The sequence below is a fragment of the Pimephales promelas genome, chromosome 4, assembly GCF_988280905.1.
Source record: "Pimephales promelas chromosome 4, fPimPro1.hap1.1, whole genome shotgun sequence".
In the NCBI taxonomy this organism is placed as follows: Eukaryota; Metazoa; Chordata; class Actinopteri; order Cypriniformes; family Leuciscidae; genus Pimephales; species Pimephales promelas.
The window spans coordinates 36,495,780-36,521,692 of NC_142772.1; the positions used below are offsets into that span (position 1 = coordinate 36,495,780).

The 25,913-nt window shown below is 37.3% G+C and overlaps 1 protein-coding gene across 1 annotated transcript; it reads left to right on the forward strand.

The window, feature by feature from the left end:
- The first annotated feature begins 1,241 nt into the window (after positions 1-1,241).
- Positions 1,242-25,087, forward strand: rorb (RAR-related orphan receptor B). Its single transcript, XM_039659844.2, has 10 exons — positions 1,242-1,553; positions 17,240-17,325; positions 17,584-17,725; positions 18,155-18,574; positions 18,755-18,876; positions 19,816-19,948; positions 20,054-20,161; positions 20,264-20,374; positions 20,510-20,622; positions 20,719-25,087. Exons 1-10 carry the CDS (start codon positions 1,547-1,549, stop codon positions 20,875-20,877), a joined length of 1,401 nt encoding a protein of 466 aa, XP_039515778.1. The 5' UTR covers positions 1,242-1,546; the 3' UTR covers positions 20,878-25,087.
- The last annotated feature ends 826 nt before the right edge of the window (positions 25,088-25,913 follow it).

Sequence of the window (25,913 nt, forward strand, 5' to 3'; positions counted from 1 at the left end):
TTGATTGGTTTTTAGACACCATATGACTGCATCCGTCTTTGGATCATTCTTTTATTCCTGTAAATATGCAGCTCTGTAAAAATATAATACAGTTCAAGGTGAGTGTCAAATGATTTTTAATTCTGTTTATGATAAAATGATGATTTCACAAAAGACTCGCACTCAATTCCACAGTACAGGTTACATGTATTTCTTGTTGCAACATTCGGCCCTTTCCTGAATAGCCAGGAACTGCTTTTTGTTCAACAACAGTGCTGTCACTCCAGGACAGTGCTTTACAATCTCCAATGGACTGGTCTAGTTTTATTGTCATGCTTGCTTTTTGTCATTACATCACAATTATGAGTTTGTTCATATAGGGGAAATGGAAAATAAAAAAGGGGGGAAGGAAATGTAGGTCAGTGGTGATGTGCTCTGGGCAGTTAGTCTCTGCCTTTCCCTGGATGGGTCTGTATAGCTCAGTCTCTGTCTCCACCTCCCCCATAAACACACAGGCATGCAGTGGGCAATTTCACACTCTCCTATGTGCTGTTTAAACTGATGGCTTGTAGATTAAACTCAGTGAAAAAGTCATTTAACATTTAGTTATTTGTACATCAGCCTGATTGATAGAAATATAAAGCCATATTATGCAATTATAATAATATGTATATAGCTATATAATCTGGTTGCATGGCGTTTGTTTCGATTAAACACTAAATTTGAGGGCCAAATGTCCATCATTAAGACACCAGATTTTGAAAAGACATTAGTCCCTTCATTTTAGTCTTCTTTTTTTTAAATGACAGGATATGCAAAGTAGCCCTTTTTGTGCGTAGGAGGGGGATATTATGTATTTTAAGGTGGTTTGCCCTCTCTAGCAGGCAACATTTCTAAATGATCACATTTAGATTTCACAATAACTACGTACAACTGCCATAAAGTTTGTCTGAAACGTAAATACATAAAGATACTAAAAATGCATGGGCATAATTTTACTCCGTTATGCCCAATGCACTACACACATTCAGACTAGGCCTACAAGTAACAGTAAATGCAATCCGTGAAAAGGTCAAATAAAAAAGGATAATAACATGATATGCGGAATAAGTTTTTTACATTTTTTTTCTGTTGACTTCAAAGCGCTGCTGTAAAAAGAAGTCTGTGCATGAACTCAAAGCCCCGCGCCGTGCTCGCGTACGCGCAGACCGCACAGTGTCCATATCTGCTCCATGCCTCTGAAGACGCTAGAAAGTGGGCGGAGCGAAAAGTGTCAGCCCAATCCGAGCTGCCTTCAGCCTGCTGTGCGCTCTCCCCTGCGCTCACGGAGGCAGTGAAAACCTCCGTTGGGTATATGCGCCCGCAGATGTCATGTGAAAACCCGCATGCTGGCCTTACCGCACAACTGAAGAGTCCGACCACCGCTTCACTCACTTCTGGAATGGTTTTGCACAGTAGTCTCCCACTTTGACGAGACCAAACTTCACCACCGAGGATTTTGTTTTTTTACTCTGGTTTATGTTTGTTTCTTCATGACTGAAACGTTCGGGATCGAGTCGCCACCACTATGCGAGGTAGGAATACAACTGTTTATGACAGCTCATTTGAATAATGAAGTATAAGGGTGTCTTTTTAGTCTCATCCCAGAGACCATAGTCCATCCATCCAGGTTCTGTCTGTTTCATTAAGTCATACTGAAGTGAAGTGATTCAGATGCGATATATGATACAGAACTCTGCCAGATTAATGTGCTCATGAATTTAAAAAACAAAACAAAAACGTGTTTTTGGTCATTCAGGCGCTCGTAAGACATCCGAAGAGAAATGAACCGCACATCACTCCCACTCTCGTGTTTATCGAGTGCACGCGACTTCCTCAGACAGTTCATCTGAGACAACTTCACGCCAACTTTCCTAAAGAGTGGACATTTAGGCTATTTATGATCCTATAAAGACTTCGCTCTGAAAATGTAGCCTACAATTGTGTATCTTACTCTGATTCTTGGGCTTTGTGTTTAATTTATATGAGAAATTGCTGCTTTTTTAGACTGTTTCAGGTTATCACATTTGGGAAATAGTTGTTGCCTATCAAAACTTATTCGTGGTATTTTTTTATAAGAGTTGAGGCAGACGGTCAGACCATCACTGTGTGGGTAAAGTGGAGTTAGTGTCGTGCGATCTACTGACCCATTTCCGTCAGTCAGGCGCCGCTGCGCGCTGAAAGCGTCGAAGTGCAGTAGCAATGTCCGCGCGAGCAGTTCAAACACGCGTGGAGCAGCGCGCGCTTTGCCCAGCCCACGCGCTCTTGTCGGACGTGTTGCAGTTACACCTGAATAGATGAACGCAAAAGTGTTTATTGACCTTTTGTAAAGAAAACCGGCAGATATGCTTCAATACTAAAGTACAAAAAGAACATATGGACGTGTCTTGTAATTTTAATTCAAAGTCAGAACATTATTTGTCGTAGGATGCTTTAAAGTGCTACCTATGCTCTGACATTTGTGTAGGCGTTTAAATTCCTTTTTTAGATTATGAATTATATTTTGAAATAGTTGTAAACCTTTTCTAAACATTTAAAAATATAGAATATTTACAGTTCGTAGCAGGTTGAACTGAAAAATATAGGCCTATTCAGATGATTACAAAAAGAAATGCAAATGTTGAACTAGGAACCTAATTAAAATACAGATTAAAAGATGTTGCTCATAGGCAACTGATTGATTCAAACACATTTAGTTCTTGTGCTGTTATTTTCTTTATTCGATTTTGGTTTCGTAAAACAAAAACAAATAGGCCTACAGCACACGACGCACATGACATTAGCCTACACGAATCAACATATCCTGGATTCTCTCCAATAGGCCGCATCTTTAGCTGAAATCTGTAAGTTATGCTGCGTGTTTTTCGTTTGCAAAGAGGGAAGAAGTTGAGTGCGCGTGCCCTGGGAAACACCAAAACTCTTTTCCCCCCCCCATCTCTGTGTGACTGTGTCACAAGTTCACAACCTATAGCCTACACGCCCCCAGAGCACCTCTCTTCTCTCTTTCTGAGCCCCAAAGGACCATGTCAGAAAGAATCACATCAGTATCTGGGGCCTCTCACGGAGCCTGACTCTCCGACATTGACATCAGTCATTGCGCGGGCTTCACGATTTAAAAATAACAATTAAACAACTACTTCTCTGTGAGGTAATCTTCTTACACACGAAATCTTCTTTACAAACTTTAACTTTAAAAAATATACAATTATTGTTTTTTTCCATTGTGTTCAGAAATAAACTACGAACCAGCTATGGGTTTTAGACTATTACGGTCTACTTGTCTTTCAATTTCATTTGTTAGGAGGACGGAAATAGCTTAATTGCTTTTTGTTTTAATTAGTAGCTAATGGAGTGATGGGATTAATCAATTTTTTTATTACCGTTTGTTTTTCTGCCTTACATTTTGTGTGGTTCAATCGCCCGACAGAGAAACATTTTAGTCGATATAATGAGAAAAATAAAACTGTCACTACATATGTAAAAAAAAAGTTACACAGTTATTAATTATTTCTAGTTAATGATGGGTGTTGATTACCACACATTGAATCCGTATGTTTGCTTATAATAAACGTATCTGTCTGTTGATTATGGACGTCACAACTGTTAGGCAGCAAGCTTTTTTGCTTAAAGGGCCAGTTCATCAAAAAAAAAAAAAAAAGAGAGAGAGAGAGTAAATAAAAAAATGTTGTTCAAAACCTAAACAACTTTCTTTCTTTCTTTCTTTCTTTTTTGGTGCTACACATATATATATATGTATATATATATCTACACATAGACATATAAATATCTTTTAATCACCATTTAAAAGTTTTAATCACCATTCTTTCCTCTCTTTTTTGTTGCTTAATTTCTCCATATAATCAAAGTAATGGGGACTGAGACTGTCATTTTTTACATTGAATAAATAAAGTCATGTGGTATATGCTATGATGGAATTTTCCTTTTTTGGGTAAAAGTTTTAAGTGTTTGGGAACAGCTATGATTTTATTTATATTAAATAAACCTTAAAACATCTATTTAGTTTTATATTTACAGATGATTTTTGTCAATATTACAGTAATTGTACAAAATTGTTTTTATAAGAGATAAAAAATAATGACGTACTAAAACTGTCTTTATGGTAAAACATCATTAGTGCACTTGTTTGTTGTTTTTGTGTTTGTGGAGGTGTCATTTGTGTACACAGAGATGTGCCCTTTTGGTCAAAACATTTATCAGTTTCCTTCATTGATCAAAGATGAACTTGCAGTGTCTTTCAATATCTGATGGACTGTGGTACCCAATCTAGTAACTCTAGCTCTACATCCGCTCCAAACCTCCTCTTCTCCATTACATTGTGCAGAGCTGCTTCAGGGCTGGTGTTAGTTTTCCCACAACTCTGTCACACGCAGATCACATTAAAACTACGCTTGCACACACACACACACAAGTTTACATTTTTTGACCCATGTTTTGACCCAACATATCTAGCCACTGTTTTCTTCATATCCATGATTTTCACAAATGCCTCTGAGCTGCGTTGCCTTGTTGCTTTGTCCATGCTCATTTCAGTGCTTGCTGCACCCCTGAAACTATGAGCCGCAGACACAAAAGAGAGACAGTTACGCATGAACTGCTAATGCCAATAGCTTTTAGCATCACATTGGCTTCCAGAGTGAGAGGCCATCTCTCCATCGACCTGCTTGACGTTGCGTGGCTCAGCTTGCGAAAGAGTAGGATCAATATGCAAGGCCCACTCAACCATAAGCTTTATTCCTACTGTAAATAACATACATTGTGTGTATAGATATAATAGCTATGTAAAGTGCAGGATCTAACAGACAGATCTTTTTTCCCATGACCGGTGTATGTGTATATATATATATATACAGCTTACCAATGTGTTGTTTTTTTGTTCCTTTTAAATGTGTTTTTTCCATGTCATATTTCATATATTTGGAGGCAGATCAATAAGCACAGCATTGTTTATTTGACTGACAACATACACAACAGCATCACAGACATGGATTACGCATTCCAAACTGTTCCCAAATCTCTAACCAGGCAGTAGGCCAACATTAACTAAGTAAAACTATCAATAACCAGCTGTTACCGCTGCATCCAATGTGTTCAGTCAAATTTAAAAATATAAATCAAATCTTAAAATATATGTGACTGTGAAACTGCAAGAGAGGGTCTGCCTGATGTTTCAGTTTAATGCCCAGGTTTATATACAGTAGACACTCATATAATCTGGTCAATTGTTTACAGTAGCTTGGTTGACTAATGGCTTGCTCTTACGTAACCTGAGAAAGATTACACAAAGAAAACCAAGATATGTAATCCCCAAAAGTGAGTTGCACAGCCAGCACAAAACTAATCCATTCAGTACGTGTTCTTTTTTTTTTTCGATCTGTTTTACTCTCATTTTTATATGCGTTTACACTTTAAATTAAAAAAAAATGTCTGGATGCAACGTAATTGTATTCTCCATACTGAGATCAGAGGTGAACTTTACTTTAGGTGACTACATAACATCAACCAGATAGTGTCTTGACATCTATTTCCGAGTGTGACCATGTCTGCTTTCGTCCCCTGTAGTGTTTTTGTGAACACATCTTGGTATCGACCAGAGTGTGTCATATGTTGGCAGAGCCCTTGTTTGAGATTGTTGAGTTTGCATGAGAGAGAAGCAGACTGAATTGTAAGGTTTAAAACGTCCATTTAATGTTTTCATTTTTGCCCTCCCTGCAGTACTTCAGCATGTTTTCTCTGCTTTGCTGCGTTTCGGTTTTATTAGTTCTCTCCGACTGGTCTCGCCCCTTCACTAGGCGTTCACTCATTCAGTAATGTGTGCTTTGGATAGTGACACCTGGGGCTTTTGATATGGTGCAGAAGGGGACCTGACACCAATGGGACCGTTCCTCTACATAACAGTGATGTTGCATTCTGATTAGGATATTGGGGAGGGAGCAGAAAATGTGTCTTTTGCTTTAGAAAGAATTAAAACACAGTTATGTAACACAAAAATCGGATCTAGATTGAAGCTCTCTCTCTCTCTCTCTCTCTCCTAAAGTTTATAGGTTTATGTGCCCAATGCTCACGGTTAGTTTCCGTTTCTTTCACTTTCAGTTGAATCAGAAAATTAGTTTGCACAGACTTGTTTGGTCATAGACATGTCCATGGAGAGGTCTATAGAAAAGAAGAGGCCACTGCAAATGCTTATATATCATTATAAATCATATTATCAGCATAATGTGTGACACTTCGAATTTCCACGTATTTTTACTGTAACACCGGTTGCAGCACTCAATGCCAAAAATGATCTTTTTTAATTAACAACCAGTTAATGCAGATTCTTACATATTTCCGACTCATTAAAAAAAAAAAAGTATTTCCATTTTTCATTTTCAGTGGGGTCTCTTAAACTTTGAAACCTCCCTGTATATACATAGAAATCTCATTGCAGCTTCAGCCTTCCTGTGTGCTTATAGACTCCTGACTGCATGCACACACTTACACACAGTGAACTGTTTGAACCAGATTTTGCATGCTAATGTGATTATATCCGTCTTAAGAAGCCTGTAGGAAAATTACGTTAGGAAAGGCGTTGAGTGTAAAAGAGGAAACGTCAAACAAAAGGTGTGTAACAGAAGAACTGTTTGTACGAGCTTTTGAAACAGAGGCCCTTAAAGAGATTTAGATGAAGAGCAAGAGTGATCTTAGAGAAAGCTTTAGACAGATAAGGATACGGAGATGAACGAGACAGAGAGAAAGAGAGAGAGAGACTGCGCTCTCAGGTGAAGAGAGGTCCTTAGATTGTGATCAATTTGCTTCTTACAGAGACGGGCTCCTGGGGCCACTTTGGGGAAGGACCTTGTTACATGGAATTAAATTGTGGCCTAAGGCAAGCTATTACCATCCCGTCCTGAGAGGGAAGCCGTAAAGAGGCGTGCAGAACACACACGCACACACACCACTACGAGATACCGACATTTAGAGAACAGGCATTTTGATGATTATCAGGGCAATTTATAACTATAAATCTATATTTAGCTGCTGACAGCACCAGCCTTTTCCATAGCATGCAATGTGTTACACAAATGCCATAAACCAATAAATATATATGTACAGATATAGGCATGTCAGCTACGTACGGGAGGCAATCAAGAATTACCATCAGTTTTATTAAATCTTGATATTCTAATTTGAGAGGGAATATTCCTTTTTCTATTTTCAAGACTGATCATATTAAAACATTTTTTAATGAATATATTTTTTTTAATATAACACCTGTTACGCATTTATGCAAGCAAGTTATCCAACAAAACATATTTTACAGTGTATTGTTTCTGATTTTATTCAATTAAATAGCTCCTTATCTAAAGTAATCTCTTCCGCACTACAGTGCATCCATTCCATTTACCAATCATGTAGGATTATGTAACTCTGAAGAGTGAGAGAGGACACTGTCCAAACACCCAGATATGCTACCCTTAGGCTGAGTGACTTACTAACCCACTTTAACAGTTTACACACACACACACAAAGGAAAGTTCAAAGGTTGAAGAGGTCAATGAGTTTGTGTTGGTGGAGGCCAGGCAGGTCATAAAGGTCCGACTTTTGGAGCACCAGTCCTTTTGTGGCTAGTAAACGTTTACACTCAAATGATCAGACCTGACTTCCATGCAGTTTCTTAATTCTGTTACTTTTTTCTTCCAGCAATTCAGTTATGTGAAATTTTCTGAGATAGATACAGCTGTTCACACCGAGTCAGTAGGTGTTCCTTCTTGACTGCTGTATCTTACTGTATTTGTATGTGCTTTACATCTTTTAGGGAGACATTTTTTGGAAGCCCAAGTCAAGTCTCAAGTGTTTGAGGGGAAAGTTCAAGTCAAGTCTCACGTCTTTTTCCACGAGTCCAAGTCAAGTCTCAATTCTATCTTGCCATCTTATCTGTCCCCCTGCTGAGAGACATGAAAAGAAAAGAGAAAATCGTGTCCGTGTACATGAATCAATAGATTTAAATTTCGTGACTATTTCACGAACTGCCGTGAGTGTGTTGCGGCATTGTATAGTCTAATCTTCTGCTACTAAACACATCCCTCTAGCCCTCGGACCTGGTGAAAATTAACCCAAGTCTGTCACATCATATGGATACAACACAACACTTATTTCTGTACCTGTGACTTTATGTGCTTAATTTAACGTCTCTTTCACATTAGCAAGTGACTGACCTATCTGGGTGCGTTTTGAGGTGCCTGATAAAGTACAATGTTGTGGATCTGGCATCATTTATCTTGGTGCCACACACCTTGCATGTAACTGTTCGCTTACCGCCACTGTAAAGTTATTAAAAACAAAACTAATGACAAAAGGCACAACTCCGAGAGGACTTGGTGTCGCCATCGGTGTCGTTTTGCGTGGCGTGACATGCAGATCATCATACGCTTCCCCAACGTATTACGCACCAATTAAAGAAAATAGATTTAGATTTAAAAAGCAATAATTGCATGAAAACAGGTTGTTGGCAAGTTTTGAAGCTCTAGTCTGAAGTCTTTTGGGTCGAGTCGCAAGTCAAGTCTGAAGTCAGCTGTTTGTGGGACTTTAAGAGAGACTCGAGTCCCCATCTCTTAGACACAACAGGTGAATAGGGTAACAACAAAATAACCTTTACACACAATGTGTAAGAAAGAGAGAATTAAATATTACATTCAGTAATTACATTTTAATTTACAATTATGTATATATATATATATACATATATTTATATAGAAACTCTTAGAAAAAAGGGTTCATTGGGGTTCTATATATGAAGCATAGTGTTCTTATAGGCTATTATTTATTCATTTATTACACTATTCTGCAACATTTTGTAGTTGTAATTAAGTTATTTTTTATTAAACTGTTTTAGTAACTTAGTGTCACATGCTGATTTTTTGGAGGATAAAACCTGAAATGTCACTCTTCGTGTGATATTGATTAATTACATTTTTTAACCCCCATATCTTGAATTTTGTGATCATTCACATGCATTGCATTTGAGGGGTTCCAAATACGTAGCGCTTTAGAACCTTTTAAGGTTCTATATAGAACCTTTTCTTCTATTGTAAATTAAAATTACTTTCTGTAACTAACTGCAATAATGAAATTCAGTATTGTTGCACATTGACTGGTTAAACACGCATAGTATGTAGTATAGAGTTCTATAGGTTCAGATATATGTTTTTTTACGTGGTTAAAATGTTGGATGCATGCCAGCGTGTCCCCTTCTGCAGCCTCATTGGGGCGGCCAATCACATCTCAGATCAAAGATGCCTGAGTCTAGCACAGCTGATGACAAGCCAATGGGGAAATGCCTGCAGCCTCTGCAACAAATACTTATCAGAGAAATAATCCCAGCAAACTGTCACACATTGTGGCGGAGCGAGATGATTTGTGAATGTTGCACAAACAGTAGAGAGCACTTTCTAACTGTCTTTCTCTTTCATTCACACGTGTATGAAGATGCAAAGACAGCCAATGTAGTGGGGTCACTGTAATTTTAGTATAATTGAGAAAATATTATAGTTTTTATTCATATTTTTTATTTGTTTTCAATTTTAATGTTAAAGTTGTTGTTATTTTGTAGTGTTTTGGGGTGCAAGGAGCCTAACAGCCAATAAGAACAACCAAAGCTTAGTTTTTCTTTTTCTCTAAATTATAGCGTTGTTTATGAATATATGTATATCGTGTGTACACTAATTCTGATCCCTTGGTTCAGCAATGATGCATTTTGACAGATGCAAAATTCACGCGTCTTGGTGTAGATAAATAGAAAACGAATTTGCAAATCTGTAATGGTTTTGGCAACACTATGATGTTAACATTTAAAGAGGTAGTTAAATCTGGCGCTAACATCCCCCTAGGTTTTTCAGAGCTTGTATAAGAGTTAAGTTCTCATCTGAGCTGAACGGACCAAGCACAATATGACTGAAGCCCGGTTTATTTAGATGAGTGGTGTGTGAATCACTGTATCGTGTGCGTACGTTCAAGAGCTTGCTCCAAAAGTGTGATAAGATTTGTGCGAGCTTCTCCTATTGTGACCCAATTGAATTCTATTGAGAATTTACAACTTTAAAATTCTATGGAGAAAGTCAAATGTAATCTGAAACAGTTACATAAACTAAAAAAAAAAAAAAACTGATGAAAAGAGGAGACAACGTCACATAAACAATTTCAATATAAGAAAACGTTAAGTAAAGTTAGCTTGACTTCCCATGGTTAAATTTATGTTAGAAATTTATGTCAAACTGATACTGTTCCAGGTGCTTAAATAACACAAAATACATTGTATATCCTAAACAAGTGTTCTAATTGTTTACAAAAGACTGGTACAAAAGACTATTTTGCAAAAATAAATAAGTAAACAAACAAATAAATATCATGAGGAAGCATGCCCTGGGATCCTGCTAAGACTTTTTCATGGTTTTAGTTTCGATTAACTATAATAATGAATGGGGGTACGGGTATTATTACCCATAATGAAACCGTCTTTGTTCGACATAACATAAATGAAGGTGTCGGATGGCCATCTGAAGCTGAGAGGTCAGAGATAAAGTTAGCCTGTACTATCATACGAAGATTTACACAGCAGACTAAAAGGATCAGTGGCACTGATGGCTTCACCAAAATGGTCTGAAAAGTACCGCAAAATTTAACTTCATTAGTATATGTTAGCATTCATTCGAATACATTCATTTGAATAAATGTCTAAATGTTAAACAGATGTGCTGGGACTGAAAAAGTAGAAGAATAACAGACCAGTTTTTATATCTTTTGCAGAACAAATGCATTCTGATGGAATATTAAACAATCCTGGCTTGCACAACAATATCCGCTAATTATTAGCTCATTTACATGAATCACAAGAACCCAAATGCTAAGGATTTCATGTCAAGGATTATATCAATGAGCCAATAGACTGCCTGGAAGATTAGTTATGCTGTAGGGGTTTCGTGCGGATGGATTGGGAAGTTCGGGCTGTTAGGCTGCATGTACAGAAGCTGATCTCTTGCAAACTTGAAGACTTTATAAGTGATATTTAAGTAATGATATTGCAGGAGGTCAGATACATATATCTGAATATTTTAAAGCACTGGGTGGAATATCTCTTCTATTTCCCTGTGGAATTGTCCTAATTATTTTCTTAGCAATACACAGTGGGATCAATGTTAGAATCAGAATGCTAATGTTGCTGACACTGAAAGCTGTTTAGTATCTAAGTGCCCAGGGCCTTCATCTCAGAGTCCTTCCCTGAAGGAAATGATGTAAAACATGGATGAACACCACATGCTGTCGCAGGCTGCCCCTCTGCAACCACTTCCCCCTAGGCCTCTGTCAATCTGGACAATGTGCCACCTAATGGTGACAAGCTGCCGTTACAGCAACCCTCTCACCCCAGCTCACCCCTAGACCTTCAAAAACACATGCACATTTCTGTCTGCAATGGACAATCTCAGGAATTCTGAGTAGGACTGCGTCCTCTAATTTTTTTTAAATTGCGTCCACGTCTGTATTAAAGAGATGTGGATTGTTGACATGCTCACAAGTGTGAGAGCTGAAGATAATCTCCCACCTACACAATGTATTAGTATCACTGTTTAGCATATCCCAAAAAGGCTTTGGAATATCATTGGGCCAGATGCCAAATGACAAAACAACATCTTATCATATACATACAGGCAAGATTTACTACAAAGACTTCAAATGGTCTCCCATCTCTAGGCAAAAATTAAAAGACGGTGACATTATCAGCATAGTCACCTGAAGGAATGCTGCAAACAAGGTTTGCGGATATCGTTTGAGGCAACTGATAAATAAGATCATCATCTCGTCAAACTAACACACAAAAATAGTATAACACGCACACACAGGCAGAAATCAGAAGGAAGCTGTTGGTACAATTAAGTTACCATCACTTTATCATTTTCAAGACGGCACAAGTGATGGTATTATCATTTAAATTATGAATTACAAAATGATTGCATTGTTGGCTGTCTTGGTACACATCTGTCACCCAGACAGCTGGTATCGACAGCAAATATTTACCAGTGTTCTCCAGCGTGTCCGGGTGTGCATGTGTGATGATAAATTAAGTTGCAGGGGTACTCATATCCACTTTAATGAAGCTAATTAAAGAACTATTTAGAGAGAGAGGGAACAACTCTTGGGACAGAAAAGAGCTTCATATCATTAGGAATCAATTATACAATCCACGTGTGTGTGCGCGTGTGTGTGTTAAATTAAAATAATAATTCGCTTAGAATTACGAAAATACCCTACTGTTGTTACAAAGCTATATGACTTACTTGCTTCTGTTAAACATATAGTAAAATATTAACATCTTGGCCACTCGTCTCCATATACAATATATATATATATATATATATATATATATATATATTTTTTTTTTTAGTGATGCCATTAGAAGTACCATTTTTGGTTGCCAAAAGAACCTTCCCGTTATTGTGAAGAACATTTTATTTACATTTTAAATTAATTGAAAGGTTCCATGGACATTAAAGGTTCTGTAACACTTTAGTTTAAGTGTTCTCCCTATTAGTTGCTTATTAGCATGCATATTAATAGGATATTGCCTGTTTATTAGTACTTATTAAGCACATTAATGCTTTATTCTGCATGACCATATTCTACATTCCTTAACCTGCCCAATACCCAAACTTAACAACTACCTGACTAACTATTAATAAGCAGTAATTAGGGAGTTCATGTGGCAAAAGTCATAGTTAATAGTTAGTTAATAGTGAGAATTGAATTATAATCTTAAGTGTAACCAAAGGATGGTTCTTTATGGAACAAATCAATCCCAATAAAGAACCTTTTTTAAGAGTGTAATGAGTGAATCAGGTTGTGAATAATGTTGTGGTAAAAAAAAAACACCACTGTATCATAAAAGTTCTTTAAATGATTTATATATTACATCTCAAGCCATTTGAAGCCATAAAAAGAATTATAAGAACAGAAGATTGAATAAAGACTAATTTTGCTTAAACATTTTAATCCCACAATTATTATTGGATGGCTTCAAAAGACTTGGAATATAGCACGTGAGTCATATGAGCTTGTTTATGTTACAGCCCCACTGTCTATTTGCTTTCATATCTCTCTCTCTATATATATACAGTATATATATATATATATATATATATATATATATATATATATATGAGGGTAAGTAAATAATGACAGAACATTAATTTTTCAGATGTACAGTATATAGCAACATTATTGATCCAATATACACACAAAACACTTTCTCCTTATGAATCTTTTAGTTCCAACTCAGTAACTTGAGTGTGCTAAGCTGCTGTCGCTGACTATGAGACTAGCATTTGAGCGGCATTCGCCAGCTCCTGTCTGTCCTCGGCTAAGCCTGCAGGGCTGAGCTCCTCTTAACCATGGAATCGCCAGCGCTGCACTCCCTCTCTTACGTAACCCTCTGATAGGCCTAACCCTTATGCGAAACTGCGGACAGGTGCAAGGAGCCTGGCAGCCTACAAGAACAGCCACAAGCTTAGTTTTTCTTTTTCTCTAAATAATAGCGTTGTTTATGAATATGTATATCGTGTGTACACTAATTCTGATTCCTTGATTCAGCAATGATGCATTTTGACAGATGCAAAATGCACGCATCTTGGTGTAGATAAATAGAAAACGAATGTGCAAATCTGTAATGCTTTTAGCAACACTGAGATGTTAACATTTAAAGAGGTAGTCAAATCCGGCGCTAACATCCCTCTAGGTTTTTCTATTTACATATTTCATCTCGTCCTTTAAGGTTTTTAATCCTTTAAGAAAGTAAAATCTGTATAGGTACCACAATGACAAATGTGCAGCATTGCTGTATTGGTAGGAATGGCGATGACATCATGTCCTGTTGGAATGTCATGGTGGTGTGGATGATTGCTCTGACAGGCAGACTATACAGGCCTCCTACCCATAAACCCAGGGAGGCTGTGGTCGTCCTGGCAACAGTGACACAGACACGGACGTCTCCTTATTTCATATGACAGGTCTACACACACAGGCCCTGTGGCCATTCTCACACAGACTCATCCAATATATTCATTCAGACCAAAACACTGTCACATGCAACACACAAAACGTTTGAACACACATTAACTGAATATTTCTCAACTTTCATCTGTAAATCATTCGTTGAGCTAGCACGCAGATCTTAATTTTGGTAACTATAACTATATGGCATATTTTATCGGTGGTCAATACTGCCGTGGCCAAGCGATCCAGCGCCCTGCTTTTAAACGGGCTATAAATAACTTGATCGTGTGCAATTTAAAGTTAAACAACAATTTCATAACACCGCTTTTTGTCTGATTGCATTCACAACAGGTTCAAGTCTCTGTGCTTGTTTGACCCAGTTTGGCTCTGGCACTGGTCAAAGTGGGTCATGAGAGGAACCGGTCCAATGTTCTGAGTCTGGGGCCAATCACACAGAACTCACAGTCCTCGTTACCACACACAAAGCCTGAAGATTTCAAGTACCAGGCCATAAAACATCATACTGTGTTGTAATGACCTTAAAAGCAAGGACAGGGTGTGCTACTTTTTCTTTTTGAAAAACTATTTTCACATGTTTTAATGTGAACCACAGTCCCTGCAGATGATAGTATTAGCGCCTCGAGATGAAATGCAGTGATAACAGAGTAACTGATCTATCTGAAGAGCCCTTAAAGTGTACATAACTCATTCTGTAATGGAGTAAAATTAAAAACACTCAGGAGCATTTATAAGTTACTATTAAGCAGAATCGTTTCAGTTTTGATGCAAAGCAGGTAAAGGACATCTATTTATCGGTGAGTAAAAATAGTAAAAGGTAAAACAATTTTCCCAAAAAATATTTGCCATAAAAAATTTAAATTACAATAATTTGAATCTTTTTTTTTTACCTTAGGTCTATGGCTGCATAATTCATCAAAATGAAATGTTTGATAAAAATAGATTACTTTCGTAATATTGCTATTGTACTGTAAAATAAAAATATTTGATATAAATATTACAGATAAGATGTTTCATATAAATAAATTACATAAATCAATCTGCCCCAAAATAAGACATCACAATGTATTAAAAACATTTACAAGTTTTTAACATTTGTTTTAATGTTTTGCTTTAACCTATCCCAGTAGAACACTAAAATGTTCCTCTTAGTATTTTGTTACTCTTAGTACAGTTGTCAATACTGCTCCAATTATCATACAGAGAGGTAAACTCAAGGTGACATTGCCATGGAAACGACCTTGTGTGTGCTTCCTGTAGCTAAGGGTCATTGGGGGCAAACACCCACCCCCATAACTACCAAACCTACAGACACTATGGCTTAAAATTAGTGGGCTTGACTGAGACATGAAGAGCTACTACAGTCCAGACTATTTAACGTGTATGTGTGTGTTAATCCCATTACATTGCTCATTGTACCTTTACAACAAACATAACATTTTATTTTTTTCAAGTATATTGTGCACAAAAGTACTTATTCAATCATGAAACGTGTATATTATTCACAGTATGAATACAAGATACAAACTGGCCAACATGTAATACATAGACTAGTCAGTCTGAGTTATATTCTCACAGTCAGATTAGCAGCGCGCACACACACACACACACACACATAACTAGATATGCACTCACACTTCCAAACCTCTGAGCTTCATACTGCGGTCTCAAGTCAGGTGTGTTTGCGTCAACAGTGCTTCTGTCTAAAAATGAAGACAGATGTTGTAGGTAAGACAACATTTCAGGTTTAAAACGGTCTTAGTTTGTTTTGCAGTTTAATACGTTCACTTCACAGATTAAGCAAGTACAGTAACATTTAATTTAGCACTTCTATTTAAAGCATCTTGCTACTCATAAAAATGATTTTGGCAGGGAACAAAAATAGCCTTTGTGTTTTGTGTATTTAGTAACTTTTTGATGTCCAAAAACAATATCTTATTGTTTCATTTTGTTTTACGCATTGTCTTATTAATTCAGTTTCCTGTAAACTGTGATGTAGAGACGGAACTAAACAACTCGCAAGTGAGGAAGAAATGTTACAATTTTGATCTAGAATCATAGCTCAGATGCATCCTAGTTTTGCAACTGATTTAATCTTAAGTAAAAATGTGTGTAACTAATACTGCAGTTATTAAATCTCAGCTCAAACTACTTATTATTGACATAATTAATAGTGTGATCGTTTTTGATGAGTTTTGAACTCGCATTGTAGAGGTCTCTACTTCTAAATCATAACAGAATTGCATCTGAGACTGCTTTTGCAATGTATTGTTTCATAACAATGTAATGTTTAATTTAGATAGGTGCATATACTAATCGGGAGTTCATAAAGGGGGAATATATATATATATAGATATGTGTGTATATATATAAATGCAAATGTACAAGAATAAAGTAACCTATAAGAGTGGATGAGAAATATGACATTCATTCTTTTTTGTACAGTACTTTTTTTTTTTGTCATTATAGGCAGATGTGAATTTGCTTTTGAGTGAAAGAAAGATTAATTGAGAATTGCTGCATCAGATAAGCCAGTTGAGACCAGGGGAACAAGCATGTGTAGAAATAATTTAGGATTAGATTGGGTGGCTAATCTCTTTATTGTGAGTGTGCCGCCTCAGCAGGGAGATGGGTTCCTCTCTCTGTGTTCCTCTTCCATGCTCTTTCTCTCTCTTGAAGGTTTTCTGTCTCGTTTTATCTTTTCTTTTTCATTTCCTAGTCACACATGCAAGCGATGGAAAGGTTGAAGCTGAGCCTCGCGGCCATGTATTTGTATTTGGTTCCTCATTAAACAACTTGCCATGTTCTGATTATGTAATTCAGTGTGTACTGTCCTTTCCTTGTACAAGTGCAAGACTTTTCATAAAGACAATCTCTCAAACACTACAGTATGCTTAAAATTGATCAATTTAAGAGGTGAAAAAAGCACAAACTGAGAATCCATTCTCAAACTTGAGAGAAAACCTGAGAGAATACTAGACTTTGAATGGCCTCTCATGTCTTCCAAGAACCACAGATTACAAAATGTCAATGGGTCTTGACAAAAATGTAAAAGGCACATCCAGTGATCACTCTAAGAATCATGGTGGTCAAGAGAGGAGGACAAGTCACAGGAACAAAGGCATATAGTAATGTAACTGTATTTGTTTTGTTCATTTTTTAGCCCAAATTGAAGTCATACCATGCAAAATCTGTGGAGACAAGTCATCAGGCATCCACTATGGAGTCATCACATGTGAAGGCTGTAAGGTCAGTGAAAGATGTCTTTTCTTCTGTACGTTTGTTAGTCATCCATGGACTTTTCCAAATGGTCCTGCACTGCAATAAGTCAGTTCAGTGTTGAATTGATTCAAGTTCACTAACAGTGTCAATAAACAAAAAATATATACATTTTCCAGTGTAATCATTTCTGCCACTCTTTTTTTTGTTTTCGACAGTGTATTAGATATGAGTGTTTCTGCATGTAACATTCTAAATCTACTATTGTTGTTGTTGTGCCCTCTGTAGGGTTTCTTTAGGCGCAGTCAACAGAACAACGCCTCCTACTCCTGTCCCCGTCAGCGCAACTGCCTAATTGACCGAACAAACCGCAACCGCTGCCAGCACTGTCGGCTCCAAAAGTGCCTGGCTTTGGGCATGTCCCGTGATGGTGAGAGATTTCACATCAGGGTTCCTACACATTTTACATTTCAAAATTCCCTACTTTTCCAGACTCTAATTTTACAAACCTCTCTGTAGATTCAAAAGAATTCAGTTCAGAAGAGACTTGCTTATGGTAAAGAAAGCAGTTTTGCATGATCTCTGAACTTATACATGAAAACACTTTTTTTATAGAAATTCTTTCTTTTTTTAAATCGAATAGGAGCAATAGTCTGGAAACAATTATATCCATACTCTGCTTCTTCTCCATCCTGGAAATTCCATACTTTTTTCAAAATGCATGGGAACCTTGTAACATTCTAAAAGAAAACATAATAATACTGTAATAATCTGATTGTCGACAAGCTGGGTTGATCTTATTGATAGCTTTAAAACCTGCACTAATCTGATTTTGTTTTCTTTCGCCTTCCCCCATCAGCTGTTAAGTTTGGCCGCATGTCCAAGAAACAGAGAGACTCCTTGTACGCAGAGGTTCAAAAACACCAGCAGAGGCTGCAGGAGCAGCGGCAGCAGCAGACGGGCGAAGCGGAGGCCCTCGCTCGTGTTTACTCCTCCAGTCTCACCAACGGCCTCAGCACCCTCAACCATGAAATTGGAGGGACATACGCCAATGGTCACATTATAGACATGCCCAAGGGTCAGACGAACGGCGCTCCCGGAGGTTACTACGGCATGGACTCCACACAGGCCAGCCCGGATCAGTCTGGACTGGACATAACTGGAATGAAGCAGATCAAGCAGGAACCCATATATGATCTCACTCCTGTTCCCAACCTTTTCACCTACGGCTCCTATCAAGATAGCCAGCTAGCACCTGGAGTGTCCATGGGGGAATTAGGTAGGACTAATAGTAAAGCCGGTTGGAAATTTGGCCCTCGAGTTGCATGGTTCATGGATGTATGAGTATTTCTAGCAAACACATTTACCTTGGTTGCATGAAATCGTGATCTAATATTCGATTTCCCTTCCATTGCACTGTATTTAATAAAACTCAACGGCAGTCTTTTCTCTTTACCAGACCGAATTGCACAGAACATCATAAAGTCCCACCTGGAGACGTGTCAGTACACAGCAGAAGAGCTTCAGCAGCTGGCCTGGCAGACGCACTCCTATGAAGAGGTCAAGATGTACCAAAGCAAGGTGCGAGGTCACTCTCTCAATGAGCAAATGCCTCAGGTCCCCTCACGACGCCTGGTTCTCGGTCGTACATGCATTTACATGCTTTTACACCTGGTGCTGACTCTCTCATCTCTCACCCTTTCGGTCCTCTTTGCTCATACTTCGTTCCCTCTTCATAGTCAGATTGCACGCTTGAGATCAGAGTTCATTAGAGTATCTCAGCCCCCTGGAGCTGATCCTATCCAGCTTTTGCACTGATATGGAGAAAAAGAGAAAGCAAGAGAGCTAACGGATTTAGCTAACGAACACTCAAAGCACAATAGGGGAGGGTGCCAGACGCACTACAAGCCCTCTTCATTTCCCTGTGTCAAATGGATTATGGGTAATTACCGAGAAGCCCTTTGAAATAGTGCCTATGAAGATTCGCTATACAGGGAGAGAATTGCAGAGCTCACAAAAGCAATTTGCTGATATCACAATTTCAGTATTCCGTGTGCTCTGTAAGGATGTTTCATAAATGGGAAACTACAGATTCTGCCTTTTTTGTTGTGATTTTTCATGATGAGCGCTGAAAATTTCCATCATTACTTTTTAAAACTAAATTAAAGAGCAAAAGTGTACTCTACTTGTTTAATTTAGCTTTTATACAGAAGAGTGCAGAAAATTCGACATTAATTTTTTTTTTTTTTCACCTCACCAACCGGAAGAGTGGAGAAATGATGGCTTTGCCATCACAGGAATAAATTACATTTAAAGTATATTAAAATAAAAAAGAGATGTTTGAAATTGCAATAATATTTTTAAAATATTACTTTTTTCACTGTATTTTTTTTTATCAAACGAAGAGTCTACTTTAAAATTAGCAATTATTAACAGAGAAAAAAAGTTTCATGTAATAATTTCTCCAGAACAAAAACAGGTTACAAGCTCACCTATGAGCCCTATGTGTGTGTGTTTCAGACACGGGACGTGTTGTGGCAGCAGTGTGCTATGCAGATAACTCATGCCATTCAGTATGTGGTCGAGTTCGCTAAGCGCATCACTGGCTTCATGGAGCTTTGCCAGAACGACCAGATATTGCTGCTGAAATCAGGTAAAGAAAAGACCATGATATATACTCTATTACACACTGATTAAGATTGTAGCACTGTAAATCCAAATTTTGTGATTCAAAAAAACACTTTTCTCTCAAACTCAGGTTGTCTGGAGGTAGTGCTGGTCAGAATGTGCCGGGCATTCAACCCTCTCAACAACATGGTTCTGTTTGAGGGGAAATATGGAGGCATGCAGATATTTAAAGCTCTAGGTACAACTATTCCCCATGCTCAAAACGCTATAAACATAGTTTAACATCATCAATTGTTTGTGATAATTTAAGCATGGATTCTAACACACTTACCTTCTGCAGGTTGTGACGACCTGGTCAGTGCGGTGTTTGACTTTGCCAAGAGTTTGTGTTCACTGCAGTTAACGGAGGAGGAGATCGCTCTTTTTTCTGCTGCGGTGCTCATTTCTACAGGTCAGACCTGACTACAAAACTGACAAGTATCTTAGTGTGAACATAAAGATGTGTTCATTGAGTATTAATGAGGTCAAATCAACATTTAGTACTTACCCTAGCAGATATTTCTATATAATTATCTTGCGTTTCTAGACCGGCCTTGGTTAATGGAGCCCAGGAAAGTGCAGAAGCTACAAGAGAAAATCTACTTTGCCCTGCAGCACATCATGCAAAAGAATCATCTGGACGAGGATGCCCTGGCCAAGGTACACAGTTCAGACAGGAATCGAACACAACTTAAATAGTTTTATCACGTTAGGCATGTGACCTTTATTCCACTGTACCCGTCTTTGTTTTCGCAGCTGATTAGCCGGATCCCTACGCTGTCGGCTCTATGCACTCTCCACACGGAGGAGCTCCAGGCCTTCCAGCAGCTCCACCCAGAGACCGTTAACATGCTCTTTCCTCCTCTCTATAAGGAGCTCTTCAATCCTGACGCCACTGGCGTCATGCCCAAATGACCAGACACGTTTACCCACACACTTCTACGTCTTTCATTTAACAATCGACAGGCTGTCCCTGGAAGGTGTTGCAGAAGATGAACAGCATCCGCAGATTTTGGAGCCACAACAACAACAACAACAAACTCTAGGAATGTTCTGCACTTCAAAAACCAACTCAATTTCACCGGTACAGTCATAAGAATGTATATACGCGGCAGCAGCAAAAGGCGCCTTCAGTTTGACAAGAAATGTACAGACTTTAGGACAATTTAAGCTGTCTTTAAATTGGGTAAGTTCATTTGTTTAATTTGATTTCTCTCTTTTTTATATAAAATATTATTGTTATATTGAAATGAGAAGGTGGGGAGCGCATTCAAAAATGATAATGTAGTCATTTCTTTAGTACGAAGCGGTATTTCAGTATTAAATTTTGTTCTGTTCATATTTTAGTCATAATTTAAAAACAACGGTGGCCTGAAAGGCCCGTACCTTGTCAATGTAATTTTTCGTATTTGTTTTGTAGTTTTACCTGTACATAATACTGTATGTGAAATTGAAACTGGTATAAGGTTAACGGGGGATTAACTTTGTTTGGTCACGTTTAAAAGCCTTGTCTGGGCAATGTAGATATGTATAAACAGCACCACATTAATCCTACCACTGAGGATTTTTGAAGTGGAAAAATAATTGATTTTGATTATTTTCCATACGAAAATATAGAGATATATATATTTTACAAAAATTGTATGGCTGATTACCATCTTGTCAGTCATAGCTGCAATAACAGTTTCTGAAACTGCTGAAAAACAATCCAGTCAAATGTGACATTATGGGAAGCCCTCAGAACTACTTCGAATCTATAAACCCGTTTGCAATGCTGTTCTTACTGCCAAAAAATAAAACAGCACTAGTGTATGTGAAGCTGCAGCCCTCTGTCTGTGAAGGCATAAATAGCTAGTACAAAATAAGCCCTAACATTTACTGCCACTGATATGATGTGTTTCCCTGCTGCCTTTATAGTAGATTCTCTGATTTGAGCAATAATTTCTAATCCATCATTAAGTGCACAGGTCTGTGGCATTCTTAACCATATGCTAATTGTAAAGTACTCATCCTTATTTTGAACATCAATTTATTTACATATTCATTAATTTAAAAAAAAATCAAAGATAACAAATGGGATTTAAGCAATCTGTTGGAGCATTGTCTAATTCAAAGACATTATTTCAGGAATTCCATTGGAATTTTTAATCATAATTTGGAACTAATCCTATTTTATCATAATCAAATCGAATTTCTACACACATAAAAAAAGGAAATTTTCATGTTTTTATTTATTTATGTATTTATTTTATTTATTTTGGGGGGAGAAAATTGCTTAATCATGAATAAAAAAAGGAATTTAATTTAACGGGTTAAGAATCCATTTTAGGAAAGCAGATTTAAATAGCAGCATTAACAGTCATTCTTTAGCACAGGGATATTTCAATACACTGAGCATCCTTAAACTGCTGTAATCCACTGTTAAAAGCTAGTGCGAGTGGTAATAATGACAATCATCTTTGAGTACTCATATTGCAGTATAGAAAAACAAATGCAGCGACAGAAGGGAGATTGGTAGTTCAATTGGAGGAATTCTGAAAGGGCAATTTGGGTTTGGACCCTTTTGGTCCAAACATAAATCTCATAAAGTACCATCTCTAACCACCAGGTGGAGAGACTAAGGGTGCTTTTTCCCTTCTCTTGGCATGTACAGGATGTAAAGCCATATGTCAGTTTCAACAAAAAAGAAAAAAACAACAAATACACAAGCTAAGACATTCGGTTACACCGATCAGTGAATTTTTTGTACAACTTGATGCATTTATATTGTGAAATGCACTTGAAAGCACTTAACTGTATGAAGGATTAATAACTACAGATACATGGTATTAAATACATGCACAAATGTTGTCTGCTGAGAAGCAATCATACTACCTGTTCATACTAACGCTCTCAGCCCAACTTCAAGGGAATGTTTCCGATTCCTTCAATGTTAGTGTCCTGTTCAAGACAATCATTTTCGGGTGCATTTTTTCTTGGCACCCATCTCAGGGACTTCTCTTTTAAAGTTTTCAATAGAAAGAGAGTACTATTTTAAAAGAAATATGGACATTTTTATGGAATTAAATACAATCACAGCGGTTTCTTCACATACAAAACCTACCCAGACAAGGCTTTGGTGTGTGTGTAAAGCGTGTACCCATGATTGAGGGGTGAAACAGGCCCAATTGCCACACTGCATTGCTTGTTGCACGTCCCAGCAAACGGCTCTCTCTCTCTCTCTGTAAATATCAATGTGCAGCAGTGTACCAGCAATGGTGCCAGTCCTGAGCTCCAAATTAAAATGTAATGTAATTATTAAGCATCTCCTGAAATTAAATGGATTTTATGTAAGTTAGATTATTTATACAGAGCATGAATAAGCTGCTCTCTATCTATTTCTATGCTCATTACAAAAAAAAAAAAAAGGATTCAGTCAGAAATCATTTCAAACATATGATGAAGGCTTTTTGTATTAGACTGTGAAATGAGGGCGAGAGGAATTTGTATCGACACTGTTAGGTACTGTAGCAATAACTGGAAGCATTTACTACAGTCATCTTTGCATTCTAAGATTATTTTTATTTTATTATAATATTATTAGCCTATTGTTGTTCAGTTATTCTTGCATGCTGGTTCATAATAATGAAACCTTTGGGCATTTGTGTTTTCTTATGTGTTGCTGAAAGTGGGTGGGCAACGAGGGTCGGGGTGGGGGCGGCGTTGGTTTCGAGCTCGTTTTCATTCTGAATGTGTCTGGGTGTTGACTGAAAACACCACACCCTCTTAATTCTGTTCTCACACACACTGACATAAGCACAAAGTATTTCTTATTGTGTAGGAGTAAAATATATAAGGGCACAAGTTCAAAACATAGGCAAGTATTGTGAACGCAGACGCGAGTTCTACTTGACCGCATGGGGCGTTATGGCGCGAATTAGCGAAAATGTATTATTGTATTGCGGCCTGTTCTCTTTTAACGTTAGGTCAATTACTGTCGGCGCTGCTGAGCTACAGTTAGTTAAAATACCGTTTGTTTGTGGCAACTGAACTTATCTGAATGTAACTATCTCCCCCTTGAGACTTGTTACAGCCGTCAGATCAATGTAAAAGCTGTCAGTGCGTTGACCAAGCACAGCACTCGCGTCTGCGCATGCGTAAATTAAATGTTTTTGGTCCTTGCTGAAGACTAGTTACGAATGAATATACCAGCTAGGCATAAACTAGTCCTACACATAACATGAAAGAAATAACAGATGTCTCTGTGTTTTTGAGTCAAAAACTCACGTGCTGCCACAGATGGCTACAGTACACGTTCTACTGAAGTTCTGATGCATAGGCTACTACACATTTCTATTTTTTTCTTTCTTTCATTTAATTTGTTTTCTTTCTTTTTTTTTTTAAATTAATGAATCAGAATGTCTCCCTGGATGAAAACAAAACTAAACAAACAACAAACAAAGGTAGCATCTGTTACCAAAACTCTTAAGACTGTACTTAGCGTGCAAAATCTTTTTATGTACTAAATATGTAAACGAAACCTTTTTGTTTTCAAGTGCCATAGCTAGTGTGAAGTGAAGCTGAATGGCATACGGGATAGATGCTTTACTGTACAAGTTGTTTACTTGAGAAGCAATCAAAGTGGAATTCAGATGCAAGTGTGAATATTCAGACAACCAACTGTTTGTTGTTCATGGAGAACGGGCTCTGATTGACAGAACTTTAGCACATGTCCACAATACAAGTAAAGCACATGTAGCATGGGAGGGTGGGGGGTTCTGTTAACTTGCCAACGGTGTGAGTGTGTGCATATGTGTGTATATATAAATGTGAGTTGGATTGTAAAACATTATATAAGTTAAGGGTGAATAGCACTTTGTGTGTGTGTGTGAGTGGATGAATATGTATGAATGAATATGAGTGAGGGGCGGGGTGGGGGGATTGGGGGTTGTTGAGCTTGAGGTGCAAGCATTGTGGAATGGACATGCAAAAGTACTGATTAATCAAGACCTTAAAGTGTCTCCTCCATGTTGTATATACTAAGCGAAGGACTTAAGTGATTTTTGTTAAATTCTATATTTTATGGCTTTTGTAGACATTTCTTTGTGGGATAAAAAAAAAAATAAAGAACATTTTATGGATGCAATCTTGTCTTCATTTCTTGTGTTCCAGTAAAATTATCGAAACATCCTTAAACATTTTAGAATCAAAAGTGTGTAAGATAAAAAATGAAACCTTTAATAAATGAATAAATAAAATATATTTTCAGAGAACCAAGTCTTGTTACCTTATGCGGTAATCATAGGGGAAAAAATTTACAAAAAAATGTTGCCAGTGGGCTAAGAAAAATAAACTTTAAGATACATGATCTTATTATCTTGCAATAAATAAATAAATACATCTTGTTTTAAGGATGTTTAGATTATTATTATAAATACTGAATTATATATTGCACTCAAGGACAGGCCCAGTTCTAAGACTGCATGGTTGGTTAGACGTTGATTCATAGGTTTTTGATTGATTCTTCATAATAAAAATGTATAAGATTTTATTAAAATGCATTAAAAATATTTCTCAAGAAAAATAAACTAAATCATTCCACCAGTGGTGGAAGTCAGTGGTAACATTAAATATGTGTATTGTTGAGGTCATAAGTTTACCCTTGTATAATCTACATTAAAAAAGGGATCATAAAAATTGCATTTGTTTTTATTTAGTACTGATGTTTTAAAATAATCATGTTATTTCACATAACGGATGACTCCAAGACCAAATGAATTACACAAATTTACACAAAAAGCCCCAGTTCAGAATTATTATTTTGTCTTGTGGGCTTTATGTTATGTAAAAGCTTATTCAGGGCAGTATAACATAAAAAGCAGTATGCAATTTATGATACCTCTTATTTTTTGGCAGATCTGTAAGGTGTATGCAACTAAGAGTGTAATCATATTTTAGAGAGGAGCAAAGCT

Bases quoted from the DNA above. Each gene is read 5' to 3' on its own strand.
- rorb (XM_039659844.2), top strand. The intron at 19,949-20,053 runs GTAAAGAAAAGA...TCTCAAACTCAG, and splicing joins GATATTGCTGCTGAAATCAG to GTTGTCTGGAGGTAGTGCTG. The intron at 20,623-20,718 runs GTACACAGTTCA...TTGTTTTCGCAG, and splicing joins ACGAGGATGCCCTGGCCAAG to CTGATTAGCCGGATCCCTAC.